Source organism: Ranitomeya imitator, chromosome 3 (assembly GCF_032444005.1).
Source record: "Ranitomeya imitator isolate aRanImi1 chromosome 3, aRanImi1.pri, whole genome shotgun sequence".
Lineage (NCBI taxonomy): Eukaryota > Metazoa > Chordata > Amphibia > Anura > Dendrobatidae > Ranitomeya > Ranitomeya imitator.
Window position 1 is genome coordinate 172,999,854 of NC_091284.1, and position 18,814 is coordinate 173,018,667.

General features: G+C 40.9%; 1 protein-coding gene across 3 annotated transcripts in view; it reads right to left on the minus strand.

The window, feature by feature from the left end:
* Positions 1 to 18,814, minus strand: part of LOC138673050 (uncharacterized) — a 996,796-nt gene that overhangs the window by 31,972 nt on the left and 946,010 nt on the right. For 2 of the 3 annotated variants that reach the window (XM_069761611.1, XM_069761610.1), the window contains one exon: positions 4,971 to 5,118. The exons of the other annotated variant lie outside the window; for it this stretch is intronic. In XM_069761611.1, coding sequence (XP_069617712.1) covers positions 4,971 to 5,118 — 148 coding nt within the window. The remainder of the gene's footprint in view (positions 1 to 4,970; positions 5,119 to 18,814) is intronic. 3 annotated transcript variants of the gene reach the window in all.

The window sequence follows — 18,814 nt, forward strand, 5'->3', positions numbered from 1 at the left end:
TCTGCACATCAAATGGGAGATCCTCCTTTGTTCTGGAAGATCAGACCAGACAATGTCCCGTCTTTACTGTAAACGAATATTCAAAACAGCGGGACAAATCTATGGATAAACTATGAGAAAATGCATATTAATTACCCACAAGAAAGAAGTGGAAATCATGTGGATTGTTCTATGACAGAGCTGTACAATTATGCTCCTTTATTTAAGGATCTCCATCTAGGAGCAATCGACTCGGTATTTATCACATACTTTGGACATACATAGATCCCCGGGGGGTTCTTAATTGTTAAAAGCCTAACACAAGGAGATAATTTTTCATTTTATGAATATTCTGTTATTCTAAGTGGACATTAGTTTTTTAAGCATAAGCCTTGCTGATATAAATTGGGCAGGACCTTCTAATGAGACAAAAGCCGAGAAAATAATGATTTATGGATAGTCCAAAAGCATAGGGTTAACAGGCTTAATTCTCCAGATGGGAAAGACTGTGAAGTACAATTATTTATCAGTCAGCACAGATGGAAGTAGGATGGATTCTGACGGAGGAAAAGATTTAACCCATTCTACTGCGAGATAAAATGTAAGGCGACACAACTATCACAATAACCGTCAAAGAGAAGTGTGCCCCAAAATCTGCTAAAAGAGAAATACCATATTATCCATCAGGTTGTACCCTCCGTTGAATTTCTGCCTATTTCACACAGCTATATTTTGGGGAAAAACTGGATGACATTAAAGAAAACTGCAACTACAGCTCCCAAAGAGGTTGTCACTTTCCTAGAATATGAAATATGACAAATAGTGCTATGCTTTGAGGTTAGGGCCAGGTCACTTCAGTCCTTTTGGCACGAGAGAAAGTAGGTGACATCTGGAGATGTAATGGCTCAAAGAGGGGAATCCCAAATCAGGGACACATTAATATATTGTAAGCTCCAGTTTTAGTGGACATATGTAAATACAAGAAATGGTAAATCCAACCTTCTCTCCTTGGTGACTCTAAAATTAAAGAATATGTAATTCTATAAGATTTGAGGTAAATCTACTGTAGGGGGTTATGCTCTTCGCCGTCTTCGGTAGTCTCTTGGATACATGTGACACAGGGTTTTATATCAAAACAGCATGTAGTTTATTGTAAATAAACTTTACAGTTCCAAAATGAAAACAGCATTGCTTCAGTATCAATGGATAACACAAACAGTCCTTTTCTTCAGGCAGAATGAAACAACATAGATGTAGCAGCCTCACTAAACTCAGTATTCCCAGCAGCAGCTCACACTTGTATTAAACAAGTTCACCAAACAAACACCTCGTTGTTTGGCTCTAGCTCACCTCTCTTTGCAGATCAGTCTAACCAGCAACTGACTTTCTCCAAACTCAACACACTCCACACTACTGAGCTAACCCAGCTGCTGTTAATAGCCTACAATCCCTAGACTGGATCATAAGATTAACATTTCCCAGTCAGGTTCTTTTGGTTACTGAAACCAAAAATTCTGTCACATTAAACCCTCTCGGTAACCCAGTGTTACTGGTACAGCTTACATTACAGACACATGTCTACCATCCATGGTTTCCTACACTACATATATACAGATCACATGCCATAGTAGTAATGTGAAGTAGATATAAGCCGTAAGCATAATTTTGTCCGTACAGCCAGCCACACCGTGTGCTCTTAACCTTAGCTAAATAATTTCAATATAGGAAACATCTCATATGGAAAATATAATAACATCAAAAACAATTTTATTATTATATGCTTTGTGTTTCCTTGGTTTTACCCATGCAGCCCCTAAAGTTAGTATAGTGGTCCATATTTTCCATTGATTCTTTCACAGTCCTGCTCTGGCAGAAGTAAATTCGAGCACATAATTGTTAATTTATAATAATTTAAACAGGATATGGAGGGTAATGTGTGATACACAAAATCCTCCATGTTAATTAGACCAGGAGTTCTGCGATTTCTCTAAGCTAATCACAGCTTCTCTGCAGTGTGATAAAAACAACATACCCCACTGACTACCTGTTTGGCCGACGTAGCACTCCCCCCAACTCCACTATGTCAGATCCTCAATATCAGGGGTGTCAAACTGCATTCCTCAAGGGCCGCAAACAGGTCATGTTTTCAGGATTTCCTTAGCATTGAACAAGGTGCTGGAATCATTCTGTGCAGGGGAATAAATTATCACCTGTGCAATACAAGGAAATCCTGAAAACATGACCTGTGTGCGGCCCTTGAGGAATGCAGTTTGACATCCCTGCTCTACATGTCCTCTTCGGATCTTCTTTCATAGAGCATCCTGGTGTTGGATGGGCCTCCAACATCCCAAAACCTGTCTCCCAAGGAGCTGACTAGTCCTCAGGCAAAGGCAATTGCAACATAATAAGGTCACAATAGACAGGGCTACTGTGCCGATTGAAGATGATGAAGGAGCCGAAAAGGAGGCGTAAAGAACCGCATTTTTTTCATCCCATTTGTTTATTATGCTCTATTATAAGAGCATTATAAGGAACATGCACTTTGCATTGAATAACTTTTGACTCAAGTAGAATTTTTGGCCAAGTTAGAGGGAACTGCTGAATTAAAATTTTGGCAGATTCACCGGTCACTGTTGAAAACTGCCAGGACAGGAGTGAGGAAGAACTATCAATGCAAAATACAGACCAATACACTAAATTTAGTGGCCGCATTAGTAAAACCAAGGGAACACAAATCAGTTAACAGAATCAGGGTCTTTTACTTTTGAAGAAGGCTGTTTGGGCTAATTCATCTTTTTCAGGCTGCAAGGTTCTTTGAAGGGTGAGCGCTGAGTTAAACAGTAGCCACCTTCAATAGGTGGCACTAAAAAAACAGACCCTTTCCTCTTGGTGGAAAGTTCATTTGCAGACTCTTTAAGTAGAGAAAATTGTCAGGCCTAAAGGTCACGCTAAACCAGTTGTCAGTCTCCATGACAAAAAACAGTAACTACCATGCATCTCTCAAAGGTTCTCACAATAAGTGCATTGCTCTGCACAGATAAAGGAGCAATAACTTTGGTACGGTTGTGTGTGGCAAGGTGTCTTTTCCTGTTTAAGAAGACTCCATTTTAGAAAAATATCTTTACAGATGTTAAAAGGTAAGGTATTGACTTACAGGGAAGTAACCTCAAACAGGTGGCTACATTGAAAGGAATAGAAGTAGAGCTGCAGTACCCAGGTATGGCCACTATACAGTGTAGAGAGCTGTGCTCTGTTTACATTCACCCGCGGGCCACTAATGACAGACGTGATATTAATCACCAGCATAGATCATCAATATCTTATGTCTGTTGTGATACACCAGGGAATATCTTAGCTTATTATTGCTGCAATACTATCTCCTCCCTGACATATAACATCCTGGTAAATGATACGTTGGCTCCTCATGAATTGAGCAGGCCCAGGCGCTAAGCCCACGTCATACTCTGCAAATGACGGCTGCGATACATGGATGGCATCTTACTGTAACAGCAGTGACCGGAGCACGCTCTGAGTGCTGCTCTTAAGCTATTTAAATGCCACCGTTACTCACTGACAGGATCATTTAACAAAAACACTTCGCGACACGATTGCGGGGTTCCCATTGGCTGTTATGGCATAATGGGGCCTGCTGAAGGTCCTCATATTTGCCATCTCTGTTCTCCTACTAAGCCCATTCTGTGGCTGGGCTTCAGTGATCACACTATCACAAATTCAAATCCCCTACAGGAACTGAAAAAAAAAATTGTAAAAGTTTTTAAAAATTTGAAAAAAAAATTTGAATCACCCACATTTTCTTTCTTTTACCCCTGCTGTAGATGTATGTCATGGTCATGATGATATCGTATGATTCAGGCTCCAGAGCTTTGCCTGCTCCACACAGGGCAGATGCCAGCTGTAATACTGTACATAGCCAGTATCTGCCCGCAACAGCAGTGATTGTTGCCGGTCGCGATCACTGCAGCTTAACTATTTAAATGTCACTGTCAATCTCTGCTAGCAGCATTTAAACAATGCATCACTGATCGTGCGCCCACCTGAGTCCTACAGATCCCCAAGATGTGATTGCAGGGTACCAATAGCTATCATGGCAGCTGGGGGCGTTCTGAGGGTCCCCCCATCACGGCTATATCCGTACCTCTCTGAAACTCAGCTATCAAGCAGAGCTTTAATGGAGACCATGATTGATTGATTTTATATACTGTAATACCATGGTATTGCAGCATTTTGTATAAGCAATCAAGCAGATTAAAGTCCCATAGTAAAAAATTTAAAAGTTTTAAAAAATAAGTTTAAAATTAAATTTAAAATAAAAAAATAATAATATTTAGTATCACCATAACCATAAAAGTCTGGCCTACCAAAACATGAAATGATTTAAAACATACCATTAATTGCAAAAAAAAACCAACTCAAAATGCCGGATTTGCCATTTTTCAATTACTGCAGTCCCCCCCAAAATGCAATAAAGAGTGAACAATATACTGTATGTACACAAAAATGATATCAATGAAAACGACAGTTCGTCATGGAAAAAACAACTCTATTGATGAAAGAATTAAAAAATGGCGACACACACAAATTTTTATTTTATTTTGTTTACAAATTTCAGGATATTCACTACTAAAATATGAAAAAAAAACTAGTCAAGTTTGGTATTGCCGTAATTGCCGTAACCTGTAGAATCAAGTTGCCAGGTCATTTTTACTGCTCAATGAAGGGTGAAAAAAACAAAATCCAATAAATTGTATGGTAAAACGAACATTGTCATTCCAAACTACAGCTCGTTTCACAAAAAACAAGCTCTCATACAGGCTTTGAGAAGAAGGGGAGGGAAAAAGTGACGTGCAAAAATAAAAAAAATTGCCCAATAGGGAACTGATTAAAGAGCTTTATATATTATACATTAAATAACTATTGTAATTACACACAGCAAGATTCTGAGAAACAACATATACACACAACATACTGACCCTCAGTGATGTCACCGTAAGCTGGCTCCAAGTTTCCTTGTCTAATACAAAAACAATGGTGTTGGCCAAACCATGAAGTGGAGCACTCATCACATGCAGTAATGTGAGAATGAACACAGGATGACTCGGGGAGAAGGCGTTATGGATTCTAGAAGATGAATAAAAATACATGTAAAATATCAATTAAATAAAAAAAAAACTTAACTGGTTTTTATGTAATATTGGTCTTGTAGGTCACACCGAAGACAATAAGTAACATGCAAGAACTGATGATCCCTATACTAGAGAACTTATATTTTTTCTTAAAGAATAACTAAGCTTTTTTATGTACCGTAATTATCGATTTACCTTTGCAAAGTTATGATTTTTTTTCAATAGGCTTCATTTTTTTTGCCTACTTCTCTCTCGCTCCTTAAGAGCCTGCTTTACACTGCTTCTCAGCAAAAATAGCTTTTCTTATTTTCAATCAATCAGTGATAGGGACTTTCCCTATCTGAATACAGGAGAGGACAGAAGAGAAGCTCAGACAGAGGAAATTCCACTACTCTGATTAGGATCTAGCTTAGCAGCAGTTGAAAGCAGATTCTAAAGGAGTTGACTGGAGAAAACATGTTAGCCATGGGGTATGTGGCAACTTACTAATCGGTGGGGGTCCGACCGCTGGACCCTAAGCAATCCGCAGAATGGGGAATTTTATCCTCGTTACAAAATGGAGCAGCAGGTGAGATGGCCAAACAATGCTCCAATCATACTAAATTGGGCTGCCAGGTAAGCTGAGCACAGCACCCATCCGCCCCATAGGTACAAAATTGAGGGGTAGTCGACCGTGCACACTGCTGTTCCCTTCTGATGAGGAAAGAAGTACACTGTTCTACGGAATGGTGCATGTCCCAGGAATTGAACCCAGACCAATCAACAAATTATCACCTATCGAGTGTATAAAGTGATCATTTGTTTTTACCAGTCAACCACTTTAAGGAGATTGAACTAAGCAGTTAAAACAGCACTGAGGCATTGAGTTTGGGAGATAGGATGGCAAAATAAAGTACATTACAATAATTCATAACTTTCTGATCAATAGTTAAAGATGAAAAAAGTTTAGTTACTCCACATAGTCAAACAGTAAAACCATACATCACATTTCAGATAACTTTTTAGAATAAGCTGACAATGTCTGCATGAGAGATACAACTATATCTGACCATGATATGATTTATATCATCCATTTTTCACCAGTTGTCTTTTCTGCAGGCTATAGTTCTACTTTTTAGCTGTCTCTGAGGTAGTGGAAGGAACTAGCTGCTGTCATGCCTCCTAAACACAGTACATATAGATGTGAGGGATTCTATCCCCAGTCTCTTTAACACAGTATACAGCAATATGAAGGATATCATGCACGATTACTATGCAGTGTAGCTCTAAATCAGTGTTTTCCAAACCCCATCCTCACGGCTCCTCAACACATCAGGTTTTCAGGATTTCCTTAGTAATGCACAGGTGAAAGAACCTGTGCCAGCTTCTGGTGCCTTAATAATAATTCCATCACTAGCGCAATACCAAGGAAATCATGAAATCATGATGTGTTGGGGCCAGGGGCGGACACTGACAGCTTTGGGCCCCTGTGCACGAAATTTGTCTGGGCCCCCTCCCTGCAGGGGCACTGCAAATGATGTAGGGAATCTGGCTATGGGACACCCAGAGCCTCGGGCTCCTATCAACAACCTAGATTGCCCTCATTAGCACACACAGCCCCCTGTATTCAGCACAGGAGCCCTCACAGAGCCCCTTATATACAGCGCAGGAGCCCTCACAGAGCCCCCTATATACAGCGCAGGAGCCCTCACAGAGCCCCCTATATACAGCGCAGGAGCTCTCACAGAGCCCCCTATATACAGCGCAAGAGCCCTCACAGAGCCCCCTATACACAGCGCAGGAGCCCTCACAGAGCCCCCTATATACAGCGCAGGAGCCCTCACACATTAAAGGGGTTAATGACCGGGCCAATTTTTACAATTCTGACCACTGTCCCTTTATGAGGTTATAACTCTGGAACGCCTCAACGGATCCTGATGATTCTGACACTGTTTTCTCGTGACATACAGTGGGGCAAAAAAGTATTTAGTCAGTCAGCAATAGTGCAAGTTCCACCACTTAAAAAGATGAGAGGCGTCTGTAATTTACATCATAGGTAGACCTCAACTATGGGAGACAAACTGAGAAAAAAAATCCAGAAAATCACATTGTCTGTTTTTTTAACATTTTATTTGCATATTATGGTGGAAAATAAGTATTTGGTCAGAAACAAACAATCAAGATTTCTGGCTCTCACAGACCTGTAACTTCTTCTTTAAGAGTCTCCTCTTTCCTCCACTCATTACCTGTAGTAATGGCACCTGTTTAAACTTGTTATCAGTATAAAAAGACACCTGTGCACACCCTCAAACAGTCTGACTCCAAACTCCACTATGGTGAAGACCAAAGAGCTGTCAAAGGACACCAGAAACAAAATTGTAGCCCTGCACCAGGCTGGGAAGACTGAATCTGCAATAGCCAAGCAGCTTGGAGTGAAGAAATCAACAGTGGGAGCAATAATTAGAAAATGGAAGACATACAAGACCACTGATAATCTCCCTCGATCTGGGGCTCCACGCAAAATCACACCCCGTGGGGTCAGAATGATCACAAGAACGGTGAGCAAAAATCCCAGAACCACGCGGGGGGACCTAGTGAATGAACTGCAGAGAGCTGGGACCAATGTAACAAGGCCTACCATAAGTAACACACTACGCCACCATGGACTCAGATCCTGCAGTGCCAGACGTGTCCCAATGCTTAAGCCAGTACATGTCCGGGCCCGTCTGAAGTTTGCTAGAGAGCATTTGGATGATCCAGAGGAGTTTTGGGAGAATGTCCTATGGTCTGATGAAACCAAACTGGAACTGTTTGGTAGAAACACAACTTGTCGTGTTTGGAGGAAAAAGAATACTGAGTTGCATCCATCAAACACCATACCTACTGTAAAGCATGGTGGTGGAAACATCATGCTTTGGGGCTGTTTCTCTGCAAAGGGGCCAGGACGACTGATCCGGGTACATGAAAGAATGAATGGGCCATGTATCGTGAGATTTTGAGTGCAAACCTCCTTCCATCAGCAAGGGCATTGAAGATGAAACGTGACTGGATCTTTCAACATGACAATGATCCAAAGCACACCGCCAGGGCAACGAAGGAGTGGCTTCGTAAGAAGCATTTCGAGGTCCTGGAGTGGCCTAGCCAATCTCCAGATCTCAACCCTATAGAAAACTTTGGAGGGAGTTGAAAGTCCGTGTTGCCAAGCGAAAAGCCAAAAACATCACTGCTCTAGAGGAGATCTGCATGGAGGAATGGGCCAACATACCAACAACAGTGTGTGGCAACCTTGTGAAGACTTACAGAAAACGTTTGACCTCTGTCATTGCCAACAAAGGATATATTACAAAGTATTGAGATGAAATTTTGTTTCTGACCAAATACTTATTTTCCACCATAATATGCAAATAAAATGTTAAAAAAACAGACAATGTGATTTTCTGGATTTTTTTTTCTCAGTTTGTCTCCCATAGTTGAGGTCTACCTATGATGTAAATTACAGACGCCTCTCATCTTTTTAAGTGGTGGAACTTGCACTATTGCTGACTGACTAAATACTTTTTTGCCCCACTGTATATTGTACTCCATGATAGTGGTAAAATTTCTTTGATATTACCTGCATTTATGTGTGAAAAAACATGGAAATTTGGCAAACATTTTGAAACTTTCGCTATTTTCCAACTTTGAATTTTTATGCCCTTAAATCACAGAGATATATCACACAAAAATACTTTATAAGTAACATTTCCCACATGTCTACTTTACATCAGCACAATTTTGGAACCAAAATATTTTTTTGCTAGGGAGTTATAAGGGTTAAATTTGACCAGCAATTTCTCATTTTTACAACACAATTTTTTTTTTAGGGACCACATCACATTTGAAGTCACTTTGAGGGTCTATATGATAGAAATTACCCAAGTTTGACACCATTCTAAAAACTTCACCCCTCAAGGTGCTCAAAACCATATTTAAGAAGTTTATTGACCCTTCAGGTATTTCACAGGAATTTTTGGAATGTTTAAAAAAAATGAACATTTAACTTTTTTGCACAAAAAATTTACTTCAGCTCCAATTTGTTTTATTTTACCAAGGGTAGCAGAATAAATTGGACCCCAGAAGTTGTTGTGCAGTTTCTCCTGAGTACGGTAATACTCCATATGTGGGGGTAAACCACTGTTTGGGTGCCTGGCAGAGCTCGGAAGGGAAGGAGGGCCGTTTGACTTTTCAATGCAAAATTGACTGGAATTGAGATATGACACCATGTCGCGTTTGGAGAGCCCCTGATGTGCCTAAACATTGAAACCCACCACAAGTGACACCACTTTGGAAAGAAGACCCCCTAAGGAACTTATCTAGATGTGTTGTGAGAACTTTGAACCTCTAAAGGTACCGTCACACTAGACGATATCGCTAGCGATCCGTGACGTTGCAGCGTCCTCGCTAGCGATATCGTCCAGTGTGACAGGCAGCAGCGATCAGGCCCCTGCTGTGCTGTCGCTGGTCGGGGAAGAAAGTCCAGAACTTTATTTGGTCGCTGGACTCCCCGCAGACATCGCTGAATCGGCGTGTGTGACACCGATTCAGCGATGTCTTCACTGGTAACCAGGGTAAACATCGGGTAACTAAGCGCAGGGCCGAGCTTAGTAACCCGATGTTTACCCTGGTTACCATCCTAAAAGTAAAAAAAAACAAACACTACATACTTACCTACAGCTGTCTGTCCCCGGCGCTCTGCTCTGCACTCCTCCTGTACTGGCTGTGAGCGTCGGTCAGCCGGAAAGCAGAGCGGTGACGTCACCGCTCTGCTTTCCGGCCGCTGTGCTCACAGCCAGTACAGGAGGATTGCAGAGAAGCACAGCGCTGGAGGACAGACAGCGGTAGGTAAGTATGTAGTGTTTGTTTTTTTTTACTTTTAGGATGGTAACCAGGGTAAACATCGGGTTACTAAGCGCGGCCCTGCGCTTAGTTATTGATGTTTACCCTGGTTACCGGCATCGTTGGTCGCTGGAGAGCGGTCTGTGTGACAGCTCTCCAGCGACCAAACAGCGACGCTGCAGCAATCCGGATCGTTGTCGGTATCGCTGCAGCGTCGCTAAGTGTGACGGTACCATAAGTGTTTAACTACAGTTTATAACGCAGTGCCGTGAAAATAAAAATTCTTTTTTTTTTCCACAAAAATTATTTTTTTATCCCCCAGTTTTGTATTTTCCCAAGGGTAACGAGAAATGGGACCCCAAAAATTGTTGTCCAATTTTTCCTGAGTACGTTGATATGCCAAATGTGGGGAGAACCACAGTTTGGGTGCATGGCAGAGCTCGGAAGGGAAGGAGCGCCGTTTGGAATGCAGACTTAGATGGATTGGTCTGCAGGCATCACGTTGCATTTGCAGAGCCCCTGATGTACCTAAACAGTAGAAACCCCCCACAAGTGACCCCATATTGGAAAGAAGACCCCCTAAGGAATTTATCTAGATGTGTGGTGAGCACTTTGACTCACCAAGTGCTTCATAGAAGTTTATCATGTAGAGCCGTAAAAATAAAAAAAACATTTTTTCACAAAAATGATGTTTTTGCCCCAGATTTTTTATTTTTCTAAGGGTAGCAGAAGAAATTGGACCCCAAAAGTTGTTGTGCAATTTCTCCTGAGTACGCTGATACCCCATATGTGGGGGTAAACCACTGTTTGGGGGCATGGCAGAGCTCAGAAGGGAAGGAGCGCCGTTTGGAATGCAGACTTGCAGACTTAGATGGATTGGTCTGCAGGCGTCACGTTGCATTTGCAGGGCCCCTGATGTACCTAAACAGTAGAAACCCCCCACAAGTGACCCCACATTGGAAACTAGACCACCCAAGGAACTTATCTAGATGTGTTGTGAGAACTTTGAACCCCCAAGTGTTTCACTACAGTTTATAACGCAGAGCTGTGAAAATAAAAAAATCTTTTTTTCCACAAAAATTATTTTTTAGCCACCAGGTTTTGTATTTTCCCAAGGGTAACAGGAGAAATTGGACACCAAAAGCTGTTGTCCAATGTGTCCTGAGTACGCTGATACCCCATATGTTGGGGTGAACCCCTGTTTGGGCGCATGGGAGAGCTCGGAAGGGAAGGAGCACTGTTTTACTTTTTCAACGCAGAATTGGCTGGAATTGAGATCGGACACCATGTCGCGTTTGGAGAGCCCCTGATGTGTCTAAACAGTGGAAACCCCCCAATTCTAACTGAAACCCTAACCCAAACACACCCCTAACCCTAATCCCAACCATAACCCTAACCACACCCCTAACCCGAACATGCCCCTAATCCTAATCCCAACCACACCCCTAACCCCAACACACCCCTAATACCAACCCTAACCACATCCCTAACTCCAAATCCCAACCATAACCCTAAACACACCCCTAACCCTAATCACAACAGTAAATGTAATCCAAACCCTAACTTTAGCCCCAACTCTAACCCTAAATTTAGCCCCAACCCTAACGTTAGCCCCAACCCTAACACTAACTTTAGCCCCAACTCTAACCCTAACTTTAGCCATAACCCTAACTTTAGCCCCAACCCTAACTTTAGCCCTAACTTTAGCCCCAACCCTAACCCTAATTTTATCTCCAACCCTAACCGTAGCCCCAACCCTAACCCTAACTTTAGCCCTAACCCTAACTTTAGCCCCAACCCTAACTTTAGCCCTAACTTTAGCCCCAACCCTAACCCTAATTTTATCTCCAACCCTAACCCTAACTGTAGCCCCAACCCTAGCTGTAGCCCCAACCCTAACTTCAGCCCCAACCCTAATCCTAACTTTAGCCGCAACCCTAACTGTAGCCCTAACCTTAACCCTAATAGGAAAATGGAAATAAATACATTTTTTTAATTTTATTATTTTTCCCTAACTAAGGGGGTGATGGAGGGGGGTTTGATTTACTTTTATAGCAGGTTTTTTAGCGGATTTTTATGATTGGCAGCTGTCACACACTAAAAGACGCTTTTTATTGCAAAAAATAGTTTTTGCGTTTCCACATTTTGAGAGCTATAATTTTTCCATATTTTGGTCCACAGAGTTATGTGAGGTCTTGTTTTTTGCGGGACAAGTTGACGTTTTTATTGGTAACATTTTCGGGCACGTGACCTTTTTTGATCCCTTTTTATTCCAATTTTTGTGAGGCAGAATGACCAAAAACCAGCTATTCATGAATTTCTTTTAGGGGGGACGTTTATACCGTTCTACGCTTGGTAAAATGGATAAAGCAGTTTTTTTTTCTTTGGGTCAGTACGATTACAGCGATACCTCATTCATACCATTTTTTATATTTTGGCGCTTTTTTACAATAAAAACTATTTTATATAAAAAATAATTATTTTTGCATCACTTTATTTTGAGGGCTATAACTTTTTTTATTTTTTCGCTGATGATGCTGTATGGCGGCTCTTGTTTTGCGCGACAAGATGACATTTTCAGCGGTACCATGGTTATTTATATGCATATTTTTGATCGCATGTTATTCCACTTTTTGTTTGGTGGTATGATAATAAAGCATTGTTTTTTGCCTCGTTTTTTTTTTACGGTGTTCACTGAAGGGGTTAACTAGTTTTTTATTATTTAGATAAAGAAATGTATTTATTGGAACAATATTTTTTTTCTTTATTTAGGATTTTTTTTTTTTTTTTTTTTACACTTTTTTTTTTTTTTTTTAACTTTTTACATTGCCCCAGGGAAAGACATCACTATATATTATCAGATCGCTGATCATATCACTTTGCAGTGCACTATGTCAGATCAGCGATCTGACAGGCACTGCAGGGAGGCATGCTGGCGCTTGTAAGCCACCTCCCTGCAGGACCCGGAAGGAGCCCCGCGCCATCTTGGATCCGGGGCCTGCATGGAGGAGGAGGTAGGAGACCCTCTGAACAACGCGATCACATCGCGTTGTTCCGAGGGTCTCAGGGATGCACGCAGGGAGCCCCCTTCCTGCGCGATACTTCCCTATGCCGCTGGAACGCTGCGATCATGTTTGATCACTGTGTTCCGGGGGTTAATGTGCCAGGAGCGGTCCGTGACCACTCCTGGCACATAGTGCCGCATGTCAACTGTAATAATGACGTACTATCCCGTCACTGGGAATTAAGTCCCAGGTGACCTCGACGGGATAGTACGTCATATGGGATTCAGGGGTTAAATGAGGTGATTGCCTTGGCCATTGCAACAGGTGAACATTTTTCTTTGCTAACCAATTTTTTACTAAATTGGATGGGTTCTTAGGATCATTGTCTTGCTGGACTTTCCATGCTGCATATAGTAAACAGACATGGTGAAAATGTATTTCAACAGTAAGCGTAGTTTATAAGAAATATATTGGATAATGTTCTTTATAAAAAATAATGTTACTTGCCTCTCTGGGCCTTGCTCCCTTCTCCTATGGCTTCCTCCTTTTGCAATAGTCCACACCGGATTTATCAGGTAAATTTGCAAATTCCTTAACACTATTACCTTAAGTCTTTTAAGGCCAGATCAGGCAGAAGTTAGATGCTTTGGTAGTAAGTAGCATTGTCCACAGTTGCATCAAGTTTGTCAGGACTTGCTTCTGCTTAACTTGGCTAAGCTCCAGCCAGATATCCATCAAATCCTTTTGCTACTCCTGACGTCCATGCTACAACCAGCATTGAGTCACACTCAACGTATCAAAAATCGGTCCGATTTTGACAGTTGAGAATCGCACAAATGTTCCCGGTATAGTGATCCGTATGTAATCCGTTTTCAATGCGATGATGTGATTTTCTCGCACCTATGTATCCGTGTGACATCCGTATGACATGCGTATGGCGTTACATTTCTCACTGCTTTTCCCCAATTAATGTAATGACTCAATGGGCTGAAATGAGGAAAATGTGTGTGTATTTCCCGCAAGTCACACTGATGGTTCGTGTGTTGTCCAATGTTTTCGCGCACCCATAGGCTTGCATTGGCGAGACTTGGCCGACATACGCGGGAAATCACAGTATGCTGCAATTTCACTAGCAGGGAGAATACGCCAGAGTAAAAAAAACAGTGATGTGAGCTTCCCCATAGATCAATACTGGTCCGAGTGCTATGCAATTTTTTATTGCATAGCACTCGTCCATATTATACACTAGTGTGACTCTGGCCTTATGTCCAAACTCAGTCCAGTTCAACAGGTGTTATCCATATCTACCACTCTGCAAGCAAGGTGCCAACTTCTCACTACTATTCTGCATGCTATTCACACCTAGCCTTTGCAATCAAGTTGCACAACACTTCTTCTAATGAGTCTCTAGTTTGCCTACATTTCACCACTTTTTTGTGATTAATCATTTTTTTGCTACAAGTACCAGTCTGCATGCACCTCTATTATTAACCATTTCCTTGCTGGAAAGACTGCATTAATGTCTTTGTCATTCCTATGACCAACCGTATCTTAGCTTGAATATACCAAACTGCATATATATTTCTGTATTACTGTAATTAAATGATTGCATGCTGGAAGATATCGCTTTTGAGTTACTGTTCACATATGTATCTGCACACCTAGCTCGCTTTATCTGGTGCTACATGCTCCATTTTTTTTGTCTGCTGTTCTGCATACCCAGCTGATCCATGTGTCGTCCATGAAAACCCTCTCTTGCCTGCTGCACCATAATTTCCAGTTCATGACCTAAAACTTAGAGAATCCACCTCAGTAGCTGAGCTCATCAAAATACACATTGAGAAATGTACGGTACCTTTTATTGTAAATTATAAAGAATATTAGACATCACCAGCCCTTTTAACAATTTGATGTTGAAGGTAATTTATACACATTAGGGATTATTGAGCTGGCTTCTAATATTCATTATATAATTACGGTAGTAGTATTGGATACAGTATTCCTTCTAATTTATTCTTCAGTTAGCTGACTGATCTTTTTTCCTATTGATTGTAAACATCCTCATACTGTACAATACAAACAATGCAACTGATGATAAACTGTTATTCTCTTTAAAAAAGGAGCTCTACATGTACAGTCATGGCCAAAATTTTTGAGAATGACACCAAAATTATATTTTCACATGATCTGCTGCCCTCTAGTTTTTATTAGTGTTTGTCTGATGTTTATATCACATACAGAAATATAATTGCAATCATATTATGAGTACCAATAGGTTATATTGACAGTTAGAATGAGTTAATGCAGCAAGTCAATATTTGCAGTGTTGACCCTTCTTCTTCAAGACCTCTGCAATTTTCCCTGGCATGCTCTCAATCAACTTCTGGACCAAATCCTGACTGATAGCAGTCCATTCTTGCATAATCAATGCTTGCATTTTGCCAGAATTTGTTGGTTTTTGTTTGTCCACCCGTCTCTTGATGATTGACCACAAGTTCTCAATGGGATTAAGATCTGGGGAGTTTCCAGGCCATGGACCCAAAATCTCTATGTTTTGTTCCATGAGCCATTTAGTGATCACCTTTGCTTTATGGCAAGGTGCTCCATCATGCTGGAAAAGGCATTGTTTGGCACCAAACTGCTCTTGGACGGTTGGGAGAAGTTGCTCTTGGAGGACATTCTGGTACCATTCTTTATTCATGGCTGTGTTTTTAGGCAAGTCTGTGAGTGAGCCGATTCCCTTGGCTGAGAAGCAACCCCACACATGAATGGTTTCAGGATGCTTTACAGTTGGCATGAGAAAAGACTGGTGGTAGCGCTCACCTCTTCTTCTCCGAATAAGCTGTTTTCCAGATGTCCCAAACAATCGAAAAGGGGATTCATCAGAGAAAATGACTTTGCCCCAGTCCTCAGCAGTCCACTACCTGTACCTTTTTCAGAATATCAGTCGGTCCCTGATGTTTTTTCTGGAGAGAAGTGGCTTCTTTGCTGCCCTCCTTGAAACCAGGCCTTGCTCAGAGTCTCGGCCTCACAGTGCGTGCAGAAGCACTCCCACCAGCCTGCTGCCATTCCAGAGCAAGCCCGGCACTGCTGGTAGTCCGATCCCGCAGCTGAAACAGTTTTAAGATACGGTCCTGGCGCTTGCTGGTCTTTCTTGGGCGCCCTGGAGCCATTTTGACAACAATGGAAGCTCTCTCCTTGAAGTTCTTGATGATGCGATAGATTGTTGACTGAGGTGCAATCTTTGTAGCTGCAATACTCTTCCGTGGTAGGCCATTTTTGTGCAGTGCAATGATGGCTGCATGTGTTTCTTTAGAGATAACCATGGTTAACTGAAGAGAAACAATGATACCAAGCACCAGCCTCCTTTTAAAGTGTCCAGTGATGTCATTCTTACTTAATCATGACTGATTGATCGCCAGCCCTGTCCTCATCAACACCCACACCTGTGTTAATGGATCAATCACTAAAACGATGTTAGCTGCTCCTTTTAAGGCAGGACTGCAATGATGTTGAAATGTGTTTTGGGGTTAAAGTTCATTTTCTGGGCAAATATTGACTTTGCAAGTACAGTAATTGCTGATAAGCTGATCACTCTGACATTCAGAAGTATATGCAAATTGCCATTAGAAAAAATGAAGCAATAGACTTTGGAAAAATTAATATTTGTCTCGTTCTCAAAATTTTTGTCCATGACTGTAGTTAACACCGGATACAAAACGGGTTTTCAATGTGGTCTTTAACAAGTTGCTTCTGCAGAAAGATATAAGTAGCTCACCTGTGATACCCCTGATCTGTTTGTCAGGTCCTGACATTAGAATGTAATCATTCTACAAACATTATTTACAAACATGCTAAGGGAATATTTGCACTACATTAACCCCTCAGTGACAGCCAATTATGTCCTTAATGACTGAGCCAATTTTTACAATTCTGACTACTGTCACTTTTTGAGGTTATAGCTCTGGAACGCTTTAACGGATCCCACAGATTGTGAGAATGTTTTTTGTGACATATTGTACTTCATGTTAGTGGTAAAATTTATTTGATATGACTTGTGTTTATTTATGAAAAAAGCAGAAATTTGGTAAAAATTTGGAAAATTTAGCAATTTTCAAACTTCTAATTTTAGTGCCATTAAATCAGAGTCATATTGCACAAAATAGTTAACAAATAACATTTCCCACATGTCTACTTTACATCAGCACAATTTTGGAAGCATCATTTTTTTTTATAGGAAGTTGCAAGGGTTAAAATTTGACCTGTGATTTCTCATTTTTCCAACAAAATGTACAAAACCATTTATTTTAGTGACCACCTTATATTTGAAGTGAGTTTGAGAGCTCAATATAACAGACAACACCCAAAAGTGACACCATTCTAAAAACTGCACCCTTCAAGGTGCTCAAAACTACATTCAAGAAGTTTATTAACCCTTCAGGTGCTTCACGAGAACTAAAGCAATGCGGAAGGAAAAAATGAACATTAAAAATTTACTTTAGACCCAAACTTTTTTATTTTCACAGGGGTATCAGGAGAAAATGGATGACAAAATTTGTTGCGAAATTTCAACTGAGTACGCCGATATCCCGCATGTGGAGGAAAGCCACTATTTGGGCGCATGGCAGGGCTCAGAAGGAAGGGAGCACAGTTTGACTTTTTGAATGCAAAATTGGTTGGAATCAAAGGCAGGCATCATGACGTGCTTGGAGACCGCTGATATACCTAAACAGTGAAAAAAAAACTATTCTACCTCCAACCCTAACACAGCCCTACCCCTGACCCTAATCCCAACTGACAGCGGCGTTTAACATGAACGTGCGGAGAGCGCGTCATTAACTCCGCCCATCTGTATCCATGTCACATAACCGCGGCTTGCTGATGGGATGGCATGACAACCTGGGTCTGCTGGAGACCCCTGTGGTTGTCATAGCTGAATAGCAGAATAGTCGGCGCTCATAGAAAGTGAGCATTTCTGCTACATAGAGCAGCTTCTAGTCTCCCATGGAGACTATTGAAGCAGGTAAAAAGTAAAAATAAATGTTTTTAAACAATGTAAAAAAATACAAAAGTTCGAATCGCCCCCCTTTCGCCCCATTCAAAATAAAACAATTAAAAAAAAAATCAAACATACACATATTTGTTATCGCGCTTTCAGAGTATCCCCATCTATCAAGTTATAAAATGAATTAACCAATCAGTAAACAGCATAGCAAAAAAAAAATAGAAAAGCCAGAATTAAATTTTTTTGGTTGCTGTACCATTGTAATAAAATGTAATAACTGGCGATCAAGAAATCGTATACACACCAAAATGGTATCAATAAAAATGTCAGATAGGCGCGCAAAAAGTAAGCCCTCACCTGGCCCCATATCCCAAAAAATGGAGAAGCTACGGGTCTTGGAAAATGGCAACTTTTTTTTTTTAAACAAACTTTGGATTCTTTTTCACCACTTAAATAAAAAAGAACCTAGACATGTTTGGTGTCTGTGAACTTGTAATGACCTGGAGAATCATATTGGTAAGTCAATTTTAGCATTTAGTGAATATGGTAAAAAAATGGTAAAAAAAAAAATTGGGGGAATTGCACTTTTTTTTGCAACATCACCGCATTTGGATTTTTTTCCCATTTTTTAGTACACAATATGGTAAAATCAATGGTACCATCCAAAAATACAACTCGTTCCACAAAAAAACAAGCCCTCATATGGCCATATTGACAGAAAAATAAAAAAGTTATGGGAAGAAGGGGAGCAAAAAATGGAAACGCAAAAACGGAAAAATCCCTGTCTTTATGAGGTTAAATTAAGGCTGGTTTCACATTTGCGTTTA